Here is a 12,498-nt window from a genome sequence, read left to right as displayed (position 1 = left end):
CGCTCTTCCCTTTATCGTCCTAAGCAAGACTAGTGTGTATGCAGTCCATGGACCGAGCGATCGGACCATCGATCGCATGTAAAATCGCTCGGCATAAAAAGTTGGTCGAAATTTCTGTAGTGTGTACCCAGCTTAACAGACCACTGATTAAAGTTAAGCAGCTGCCTACCTCTCAGGCATGGTCTTAATGCACATTCTGACCTGGATTACTATTTAGCTATGTAGTTGGTGTGGTCTCTGCCCTTTCCTGAGACACTGTCTGACATGTACTCTGTGTTGAATGTTGTTACTCCTTGTATGCGGAGATAGGAGGTGGATGAGTTGTGGTGGGCTGGGGGTACATTTATTATTGATCTATTTACTGATAATGTATTGGAGAAGATGAGAAAAGTACTTTTGAAGTGCTCTATACCATTTTTTTCCATCTTGATTTATCTCCTACATTATTATTATTTTTTTTATAATAGAATAAATATAAATGTCCACAGTTTCTCCATATTGAACAACCATTATGTAAAAGTATATATGTACATTTTGTAGACAGTATATTGTAAAAATAATTGCACCCACCCTCTGCTGCCTCCATCATTTGGTAACATACTGCTGGCTCTTGGCATACCAGCTCCTATGTTCACTGCTTGTTAGCAAGCTGCAATGAGGTTCAACTAGAACGCGTCACGATGGGCATTTTAATGAATGGTAGAGAGAAGGAGATACTGCCCACAATCAGCAGATAGTTATTTAACAGTGTATAGAATAGAAGGCTTCCTACGAAAGTCAAAATAACCCTGTTCATGACCGTGTCCGAATGACTGCATAAATAGACTGGATGTCTGTGTCCATTATATTTTGTTATCCAAATGAAGTCTCCGGCCAGTATGGTTATGTATAAATAGGAAGCTTGTTTATCTTACCTGGGTCCTTAAAATATGTCTACTGTCTGTTTTATTTGTCTGAACTTGCTCCTAAATTATACATAATAATGTCCACTTTCAATACATAATGTACAATTATATGGGGGAGTATGAAACCATATTTGCACTCATGTAACCTCAGATTACAACACGTCTTGGTTGACAGGTCAGAAATGAAAAAATATTGTTGGAAAATATGATGCAAAATGGAAATGAAATAATCAGAACACGTTTACACTACTGACACTGCTATCTACGTAATGGTGATGCCTTCACAGAAGTGAGGGCTTTTTTCCCAATTTGGCACAGTTGACTTAAAATTTAAAATGACACAAACAGATATTAAATGATTTGTGTTGAGTGACCGTTATAAAGCTTCATTTACTTAGTTGCCGTAAACTGTCTGAAGTTTTCAGAAGCAACTAGCTGGACCTCTTTTGTGTCTGGTTTCCAGCTGATCAGCTCTTTTGTGGAGATTCATGAGAGCGATGAATAGGACAATACACAGGAAATCTGATTTCCGCTGCTTTCTTTACTGACCATTTCAGTCTTATGTGCTCTTTTGCAGGGCTCAGTCACCTAGATGTCCAGTGCTGCTGTATTGTGAAAAATGTGTACTTTATTACCCCATAAGATTGATCTTTAGATTTCTTCGTCCACTTCAAGACTGTAGGGTTTTCAGCCGTTCATCATGACCAGACCCAAAGTCACATTTTGCAGTGCATAGATTCAAATATGCTCGCTTATTTTATATAAGGGGAAAGTAGCTAAAATATAAAGTACTTTTCCATGGTTGTTTTCATAGTTATTTTCACATCCTCTCAAAACCCCCTAGATATCCACCCTAACATATACTCAGTATGTGAACGTTATACTATATTAAGGCATACTTGCCAACTTGTTGAAGTTGGCTTCCGGGAGCCTGCCGGGTGAGGTGGGCGTGATGGGGGCGGGGCTCCAAAATTCGTGTCATTTTGGCCCCGTAATAACGTAAACGCGTCATTTGACAGTAGGGGTGGGGCCAAACGCCGCGATTCCTGGTGAATCACTGCGTTTTGGACCTAATTCTGCCCACTTCACTAGGAAGCGGGCAGAATTCTGCCAGATGCGGGAGATTGCCACACTCTCTCGGGAGTTTGTGAGACTCTCGCAAAATGCGGGAGTCTCCCGGACATTCCGGGAGAGTTGGCAAGTATGTATTAAGGTTTGGCGTAATCGTCATTTTGTATGACTTTAACATTTTCATGATTCAGTGCAAGGAACTTGTGCAAACACTGTGAATGTCACTCACATGGTGTGACACAGTCTAAGTGTGATGGAGAAGTGACCAGGAAAGGAAGAAACTTTTGTTTATAATAATTTTAAAAACTTAACATTTAATGTTTTTTTTTTGTTTTTTTTTTTAAATTTGCAGTTTACACTACTGCATTCAGCTCATACTTTGACTATCCGCAGGCTGCGCAGATTTATTCATAGGACATTGAAAATCATTGTACATCGATCCCCTTGGGGTATCTGTAGATTGATCACAGAGCAACGCTATATTGATAACTGTTTAACCAAATGAAAATGGAGTCAGAAATGTGTTGATATCTTCATTAACTGGGTATAGTCCTATCGCAGAACTCTAGTAAAGAAAATTAAATAATATTTTTGACCCTAAATATATTGGGGATAATAGAATCGAGACCAAAACTTTTTTGGAACCTTATATTTTGGGGGTTACATAAAATAAAGGAACTACTCTTTTGCTAAGTAGATTGTAGTAGTAGCATTTCCTACTTCTGTTAATATGTTTTTATACTTATTATCGGTATCAACAATTCATTTTATATGGCCACTGTGAGATAATCCTATTATGAATGTATAAATCAGTATTTTGATTGTTCTACTTTATAACTTTTACTGTGTTGCAGCATTGTTACTTTTATGTTGTGATTATTTTAACGCATCATTTTACATTTTTAAGTCTGCTATTTTGCATAATTTTGCGTAATGGACAACACGGTGGCTTAATGGTTAGCACTTCTGCCTCACAGCACTGGGGTCATAAGTTTGATTCCTTATCTGTGTAGGATTTGTATATTCTTCCTGTGTTTGTGTGGGTTTCCTCTAGGTGTTCCGTTTCCTTCTACACTCCAAAGTTTTACTATTGGGTTAATTGGCTGCTATTAAATTGACCAATTACACAAGCAAGCTGTATGCAGGGCTGCCATTGCCCTTTGCATTTTGACAGTGATTATGAAATACATGTGAATACCCTAGACCCAATGACCTGCTTGTGTTTGTCCTGCTGTGACCACAACACAGTTGTACATAGGAGCCCTCAGACAAGAAAATAAATGGTAAGCTAAGCATCTATTCTGCTGTGACCACATGTGACAGTTTGCAGAGAAGGATACCAATGAGGACCAACAATAAGAACTACAGATAAGCCTATTTATTTATATTTCTGACGATTACATACATTTGAGAAGTGTGTTGGAGTGGACCAGCATTACAGATCTGTTGATGTGCGCACGTCGCTATCCACGTCTGGTACACACATAAGAATAATTGTGTTTGTGACTTACACTTAGGCGCCTGTCCCTATTTCTTTCTTTGTATATATATGTGTATATGTATGTGCATGTGTGTATATGTATGTATGTATATATTTTTTTCTGAACTAATGTACAAATATATCGGTTTTAAATAACCAATATTAAATAAATATAACCTATTGCAGGGTAATTTAATACATGTTTAACAAATTGGGCCACCACTGTGCAACATTTTAATTTTACCTAAACAACACTGTAAGCCAGTGGATTCCAAACTTTTTCAGTTCAAGACACCCTTAGGGTCTCAAATTTTTTCAAGGCACCCCTAAACCAAAATAACTACCAAGTAGTCCCCCGCCTTGCTTACCACTGGCCCTGGCTGAGGCACCCCTGTGAGATATCCAAGGCATACCAGGGAGCCTAGGCACACAGTTTGGGAACCATTGCTGCAAGCAACAGCAGAGACGCACCTTGTGCTTGATTCATCAAGGAACGAAAATGCAGATTTTATGTGTATAACCTGCATATTTGATCTGCGCATAACCAGAACTGGACCAAATGCAACTAAACGCAGCAATGTTCAATTCGTCTTTGTAAGCAAAGGGCACTTTCTACAGCTTACATTTTCAGGTAGGGAACAGGACAGGAAGGGGCGTTCGCCTGTAGTCAAAGTACAGTAAGGGTTTGCCAAACTTGAGTGCACACTGCTAGTTTGATTTAAGCTTTCAGTGTCTCAAAGGTGCTTTATTTTCTGCCTTATCCCTTGCTCCAGCTACAGGGCTAGTCTAAGTCCTGATCACTAGTGACAACAGTTGTGTATGTATGCTATAACATGTGTTTGCAGTCAGGAACAACTGTAACAATGTATTAAGTTCAGTAGACATTAAGAACATCCTAATGTATTTTGTGGAGAAAAAAATATATATAAAAAAACAGATTTTATCGCTAATGCCTATATTATTAGCAGGTGGCATTAATTGATGTTTTGTTTTTTGTTTTGTGTGCGTTCTTATGCGAATTTATATTCCACATAGCCATTGGACGTATCCTGTAGTGTCTTGTGCAGTAGAGCTCAGTAGACCTACACCCAAATTAATCAGCCCACGTATTTTCAGATCCGCTCCTTCTTGAATTTGGGCGTCCGTATGCCCGAAGGAGGAGTTCTAACTATATTTCATTGTATACAGGTTACCGAAATCTGCGGTGAGATCTAATATACTTTATTAGTATATTTAATTTACTGTATGTGGATTACTATTTATAAGACACAAGGTTTCGGAATGAATAAAAACTCACGGGACCTGATTCATTAAGGAAAGTAAAGCAAAAAAAGTAGTAACTTCGTACCTTGACAAAACCATGTTGTATTGGAGGGGAGGGGGTTAATATGTGATGGCAGATTTATATTTGTTGTAGGGAATATTCTTGATCAACTTTAAATTTCAGTGTACTAATAAAGCTAATAAGTATTTGTGTGCTACATGAGCAAACAGCCAATATTTAACCTTATTTAATGTTTTAAATAACAAACTACTAGAAGGGTTATAAACCTGTGTTCTGCTTTGGGAGTTTATAGATAATTATTACTTGCTGGAATGTCTATTTATTGCCATTTTAAGAACCTCTCCATCGACTTATATAAATGACTCGCATTTGCTTCCTGCGTGTAGGCAGCACATTAACACTTATCTATTGATTTCTCAATCAAATTAACTTTGACCCCAGGCGATATTATTTGTAAATACTGTGCACTTTTAAACAAAGGAACAATTATCATTTCATTTCCACCGTGGACATGTTAAAGACACTTTGTGATTTGTGTGGCCAGGATCATGTTTACCAGGAACCTGCAGCGGAGATCTAGAAGTGATAGAAGTGCCTTTGTGTGGACTGAAGTGCTTATGATGGACTTTTTTTTTTAATTAAGCTTATTTTAAAAACAACAAAAGCTAATTTGGACAGTTCCCTTGCTCAGTAAGGCAGGTGCTGTTCCTTATCTGAAAGATTATATTTTAATGGTCACATGGGAAACTGTCTGGTTTGAGGATTGGGCCTTGGAAGCAACTGGGTGGTTCTTATAAGAAGTGATAGTGTATTATATGTATTATTAGACATTCCGATCAGAACCTATTTCTATACACTAGTATACAGGTTTAGTCACTATTCCCACCTAGCTGGCATTTCATACATGGGACACCACTGGCCAATTCAATTTGTATCATGTAACACTGTAACATTCTGATTGATGTAAATGGTATGTAATATGTAATTACACATAAACCGCAGTCCTTCTGGTAAATATACTTGTCATCTGACTACATCTGTAGGTTAGTGCTACATTTGTCTAGATTATGTTTGTAAATAGGACTATGCAACATTGTGGAAGATTAGACAATGGGGCCACTGCCCTTTATAGGGGAACACCTGAGGCCACAGCTTTTTTTGCAGTGTTTGCTGCAACATTGTGTTATAGGATCAAATGTGGAAATTAACAGACCAGTCTATTACACAGAGATTACCTTGTGTGCAAAGCAGCGCCTAGCATGAAAGCATCCCTGTCTGGGTAACTAACTTACATTTAGTTTGTCCTTACTAGTTTGGGCCAGGAAGCCAGTACACAATGCAGGCAATGCTGTGTTATCCGCAGGAAGAATTCCTGCAGCTCTGCGTCTTTCAGCGCATTTCCCAGCAGTCTCTCTGCTGACATTACAGCCACCAGCTAATGAGAGATTACATGCACTGCAGGTAACGCTATGAACTCTGCCAGGAATGTGGCTTGCAGTTGTGCACTGGAATAGAGAACAGAGTATGTAAATAACTACATATAATACACTCTGTGTAAGATTCCCAACCTAAATCCAATCTCTCTTCAGCCCTTTTTTTACCTCTTACAATATATGTAATTGACTAAAAAGGCTTTAAGATGGCCATCTCTGCAATATTTACTGTTAATTATTAGGCCATTGTAGATCCATCATGTATGGGTTCATAAAGACCCCCGTCTTATTGGTGTCTACCAGCTGCTGACGGTCAGATTTGGCCACACATGTATGACCAAGTTTGGCAAAGTTCCATGTTAGCGGGCCGAGGCGCTGGAGCGGCTGGCCTATGGGCAGCTTTCAATAAAATGCAAATTCACAAAGTCTACCTAATGTATCATGAAAATGTAAAAATCTGTCCAGTCAGTAAGTAGCAAATTCTTTATTATAGTTAAGGAAATCCTCATTTATATAGCGTCACTAATTCCGCAGCGCTGTACAGAGAACTCGCTCACATCAGTCCCTGCCCCATTGGGGCTTACAGTCCAAATTCCCTAACATACACACAGACACACACGCAGACTCGGGTCAATTTAATAGCAGCCAATTAACCTACTAGTATGTTTTTGGCGTGTGGGAGGAAACCGGAGCACCCGGAGGAAACCCACTCAAAGACAGGGAGAACATACAAACTCTTCACAGATAAGGCCATGGTCGAAAATTGAACTCGGGACCTCAGTGCTGAGAGGCAGAAGTGCTAACCACTAAGCCACCGTGCTGCCCCATCCTTGCAACAATTACTTGACCTAGTGCACATTAGACTATGGAAAGGAAGTATGTCATTGGTTGCTGTAGAAAACATCACACTTTTGTTTGTTTACTTTGCTAAACTCCACTCAGAAATGATTTTGCCTAATTAAAATTCTGCATATTCGTTTATTGCAATAGCTCCAGATAAGCGCAACACAACTTGTATGTTAAAAACACGCTGTTGCTGTTTAACAGCTCAGTTGTGAATAACTGACCTTCATTAACATCTGTAACCATGGAAACTGCAGTTTATAGATGTTGTGAAGGTGGTTAATTGTGCGCTACCTGTCAAATGGCAGCGTTTGTGTGTCTTCTATGTTTTCAACAGCTAATGTCATGTAGATGTTACAATTCCAGTCGGTTGTTGTAGCGAGTATAGTGATTTTACTTAGGGAATATCATTTTGGAGTGGAGTTACCCTTTAGAATGGTGCAAGCTGCACAACGAGGGGGGGGGGGGGGGGGGTCTATAGCAACGATGGAATATTTCCATTCACTAGCACGCTAGTACATGCTTTTAAGAATCTCCTTATACAGTTAATATCTATGAGTTTGTTCCTAACCAGACTGATTTATGTTCACAGCAATACATTAGTTAAGCTGGGTACACACTACACTGTTTTCGTCCAATAATCGGCTCAAATAGCCGACATACGACCGCTCGTTCAAAAGTCAGGTCAGTGTGTACAGTTACACGATGGTCGAAAGTCTGCCCAAATAGACGATTATCGCCTCATTTGGTTGGTCGTACCGTTTAATATTTTCGTTACAATCTCGTTTCCTTTGTGTAGTGTGTATAAACTTCCGACCGATCCACAACAGTGAGTACGAAATTACAGTCCTTGCTCACGACAATATGGCTGTAAAAAGTCGCTAACGGGACGTCCTCTCTTCCCTATATCGTCCTAAACAAGGCTAGTGTGTATGCAGTCCATGGACGGCATAAAAAGTTGGTCGAAATTTCTGTAGTGTGTACCCAGCTTTAGACTGAACAACTTGTCTTTATTTAGTCTAGGAAGAAAGGAATCTGGGAGTCACTACTGAGGGAGCTAAAAGTTTGCAGACAATGTAGTGAAGCAATAGGAAAGGCCAGTCGGATGCTAGTATCTTTAGGCTAAGGTTAAATATTTTTTTACTTATAAGTTTGCAGAGAAATAAGAATTTCTTTGTAAATTGTCATTCTCATATATATAAAATTTACGTAGATTATGTTTTCCCTTAGAGTGATATATGAATATTTGGGATATGCAGTATAGTCATACTTGTCTACCCTCTCCAATGTCCAGGAGACTCCCAAATTTTGGGTAGCTCTCCCGGATCCTTGGAAGAGCAGCGTTTTCTCCTGGATCCCACCCACTTCCTAGTGAAGTGGCTGGGACGATGGCCTCAATGACTTGACTTGTCGCATCACACCCCCGTACTCGTGTCACTTGACCTCGCCTGCAGGTCTCCCAGAGGGGAGAATGCAAAAGTTGGTTAGTGTGCATGTAATATTTCATGCCTTTGGTTATAAATGCCAGTGGTTTTATTTGGTTTGTTAGACCTACAGTAATATATTCTAACGAAGCAGAAGTGATTTATGTTAATCCATTCCTGTGCTGTCCTAAGTTCTCATACAGCCAATCAGGAGGCTGTTTATGGAAGGAAAGATCATGTATTTTCAACTTCACAAACCACACTGGAGGAACGATGGTTATGTTGGAGAGATTCGTAGTATGAGCTACTTTATTAATTATTTAAGTATTTACCTAAATACCATACTTGCACAATTAAAACTTCAAATTAAGCAGGGGTATTCAAGATGTGGGAAACCCGTTCAAAGACCCTAGACGCAATTGTGCTCAAAAGCACACTACAATTTCTGGTCTGGGATAAGTATTATAGTTGATGTTAAATCTTTGGCTAGAAATACATTTAGATGCAGGGGCAGGCTGGGCTGGGGGCATTTGGGCTGGGAGGCATGGGGCATTTGCCCCCTGGGCCGGTTCCATAGTGGGCTAACTTGGGTTGGGTCACTGGGCCATCTGCATATTTTTTCATTTGAATTAGGCTGCCTAGTCGAGTTTTGCCCCCCTCCCCCCCTGGCTAAAATCTGCCAGCCCTCCCCTGTCTAGATGTCCTGGGTAATGCGTGGTACTCTGTCTTTTATCACTTGTTAACACATCATGGACGACACCATAGTAAAGAGCAGAATGCCAAGCGTCTTCCAATAATGCAATTTCTTTTCTAATTAATTGCAATTTTCATTTATGTGTTTTTGTTTTGACTTCTGTCTTTCAGGTCTTTTAGTCATGAGAAAGTTCCTGTTTGTTGGAATCGTTTTTGCGGCTTTACTTCATTTCATGCTTCATATATTTGTTCAAAAGAAAACCATTTCCACGTAAGTGCACTCTAATGTTGGTTTGGGGGGGGGGGGGGGGGGAGATTAAAGAAAAAATATATATTGATACATCAATAATGTTTAATTATCTTTAGCTATGCAAATGCAGGCGCTGTGTTGAACAGGAGCGGTATGCTAGCTCCTTTCTTCCTGCCTATTGTTTGAATAATTAGAACTGCTTATATGTATGTGGATAGATGCGGTTGATTGGACTGATTGAATAATTTTGGTGGGCCAGACAGAATGATGACTGCACAGACATGACATTTAGGTCATTGCCCTGTTTGATTTTCCAGCTAGAACCTAAATCCTGATCCTGAACAAGTTAGCTGTTTGTTCCCACAGATGGTGTGATATCAGAGGAATGTTACACACACAAACACCCTGACCTGATCACTAAGCAGGGGTGTTCTGGTAATTACACTGGAATTACTACTTATGCTTCTAGCAGGTAACACATGACGCGTCAACTGTGACCCTTTAAGCATAAGTAGCAATTCCAGCATAATTGCTAGAACACAGTCTCTACTCTGTATCTTTGCTGTGTTTATAGCCTTGAATTGGATATATGTAGCATGATTTTAAAAAAAAAATTCATATCAGACTTATTATAAAGATTATTATTGCTAGAAACTTAGAGCATCTACCTCCCCTGGTTTCTTTCATGTACCTCTGAAATTTTTGGAAACCTAAATAAGAATAAATCCTAAAAATGTAACTGTAAATACGCATGTCATAGTTACTGATAAACCAAATCAGAGCAGAGTTTTATTTTCTGTGTGGCTTGCGGCCAGTTTGTTCATACAGTTTGATATCGGCTTGGTTGTTTGAACGCCCCACAGAAGATCAGGTGTACAGGAAATTCCCTGTTCTTTGTTTCATTAAATGTTCGATGGTTTGTATATTAACGCACAATAAATGTCTGTTGAAACCTGCAGTGTTTCCTGGCTGCGTTTGTCATCTACCTACACTGATTTGCACAAGAACAGGTTTAAGTAAATCCTCTGCAGGCCAAGGATAATGAAAGTTTATGGGAATGCAGCCAACGTTATCAGTAGGTGTCAGCAAGTCTTAAATATCCTTTGACTGATGGATATAAAAAAAAATGCAGAATTATTATATTTATCAGCAAAATTTATGATTTCATTGGGTTAAACATTCACATATCACATTTGCTGATCAAATACTTGGATAGTAGTTACTCTCTAACTTTAACATCTGCAGTTAGTCGTCATCTAGAAATGTCTATAACACCATTTATAGATCTAAAAGCATCTTTCTTCAGCAACAGTTGGTATAAACTTGGCACCAGTGCGAAAGTTAACTTAGAAAAACACATTTGTATTTCCTAAATATTTTCTCTCGCCCCTTATGCCTGGCTCCGTTGTTCTATAGTTACAGCTGCCTCTTGGTGGCAGTTTCCATAAATTTTCATCTAAGCCATTGATACATGCCATTAAGAGTCTGTGGGTAGTGGTACCATTATTGTGTAGTGAACCAAGGTTAAATTAAAGCCTAGGATGTATTGACTCATATGTGATCACATGATCAGTCAGAAGAAAGCGTATTAAGCAGCCACTGTGACTGTTGGAAGTAATTACAGTTCAGACCAGTGATCACTGCTCATTACCGTTCATGCAGTCATAAAAAGGTTTTTATTTTGTTGTTTTGGGTTTTTTTTTTTCTTTAAATTTTGTTTCAATTTTTATTGATCTGGAATCTTGTATGTACAGGTCCATTGTGCCTCTACTAGAACCTTACACAACACTCAAACCATCGACTGCAGACTCTGTGAGCAATGCACTAAGGTATATTAAAAGAGACCCTTTCATCAAAATGCTCTCATTATAAAGGAAAGCTTCATCTTTTTTTTTTCTTTTCAACATTCATCCAATAATTAATGCATTAATTAAGCATGCACATTAATTTTCTCATCCAGAGCAATATAAAAATATTTTCCTTTGTGTTGTCTTCTGTCTAATCCGTTATTTTCTAAACTGAAACTCCACATTTCTTCTAAATTCTACATGGTTTGAAGTGATTCTCTGTTGTTTGTTTTACTACTTATCCAAAAAGGGAATGGGAAGGTTGACAAGTCTGCCATAAAATAACACGATTACTAGTAGTTTATCTTCCCATAATTCAGTAATACTCAAAACAGAGATACTTTATACAAAAACCTATCCTATATTTTCCTACTTGCTATCTGTTAATAATGCAGTTGATTCCAATATAACCGAGAAGATTACAACATGGGCAGAGTTAGGGGAAATAGCCAGTAGAACATTTTACCTACTCAAAACTGCTATTCTGTGCTGAATCTAGCTCTTAATTGTATAAAGAGAAATTAAATGGTGTGTGGTTTTGATGATTGTGTCTCTTTAAATAAAAATATGTATAATTTAAAATCAGAGTCTGAGGGCCTGATAAGAGTTTTACCGCTGGTTCGTCAGTGAGGATTTAGGGAATTCTCAGATACCTGTAATGGAAACATATAATGAATGTATTGGTATTTATAATGAGAAATCAAACTGTGAAATGTAATTGTTTAAATAGTATTTAAAAAAAATGTTTAAACAACTTCAGAGAGAGAAATTATTTGCCAACAGCTCCTTTTCAGAATATCTACTGGAGCACCAAACCTTTTTAATTGTGTAGTAACTGAGGTCTAGCTGGACAGGATAGGTAGTGGCGAATGAGGATACCTACCGATGAAGTCACCTAGCCAGACCGCTGTCATTTACTCTGGGATACATCAAACATCCAGGCTTGAAGAAGTTACATTTTGGTGGCTCCGATCTCGTGGATCCAGGAAAGTTGGGGTAGAACCTTCCTGTAAGCTGCAACCCCCCAAAATATGAACAATTTCTCATATAGACTTCATGCCATTTTTATGTAATTGGTGCTATGTGAAAACAAATTTCTTAGGATTTAACCTACTAATCGTAACACAGATGTAATACTTATGCCCCTCCTGATTAGTTTTTGTATCCATGTAGGACTTGAATTTGGTTCACGATGCAGCAAAATCTTTTGTAATTAAATTCCGTAAGATATATATATATATATATATATCACATTACACGTAGTTTT

The 12,498-nt window shown here is 38.5% G+C and overlaps 1 protein-coding gene across 4 annotated transcripts in view; it reads left to right on the top strand.

The window, feature by feature from the left end:
- ST3GAL6 (ST3 beta-galactoside alpha-2,3-sialyltransferase 6) overlaps window positions 1–12,498 on the top strand; it is a 113,073-nt gene that overhangs the window by 53,032 nt on the left and 47,543 nt on the right. For 2 of the 4 annotated variants that reach the window (XM_075197022.1, XM_075197020.1), the window contains 2 exons: window positions 9,306–9,405; window positions 11,139–11,213. In XM_075197022.1, coding sequence (XP_075053123.1) covers window positions 9,306–9,405; window positions 11,139–11,213 — 175 coding nt within the window. The remainder of the gene's footprint in view (window positions 1–9,305; window positions 9,406–11,138; window positions 11,214–12,498) is intronic. The other 2 variants (XM_075197023.1, XM_075197021.1) reach the window with 1 other exon arrangement.

This window comes from Mixophyes fleayi, chromosome 2, assembly GCF_038048845.1.
Source record: "Mixophyes fleayi isolate aMixFle1 chromosome 2, aMixFle1.hap1, whole genome shotgun sequence".
NCBI classification, from domain to species: domain Eukaryota; kingdom Metazoa; phylum Chordata; class Amphibia; order Anura; family Limnodynastidae; genus Mixophyes; species Mixophyes fleayi.
Note: the sequence above shows the minus strand (reverse complement) of the source record. Positions and strands in the feature narration are given on the sequence as shown.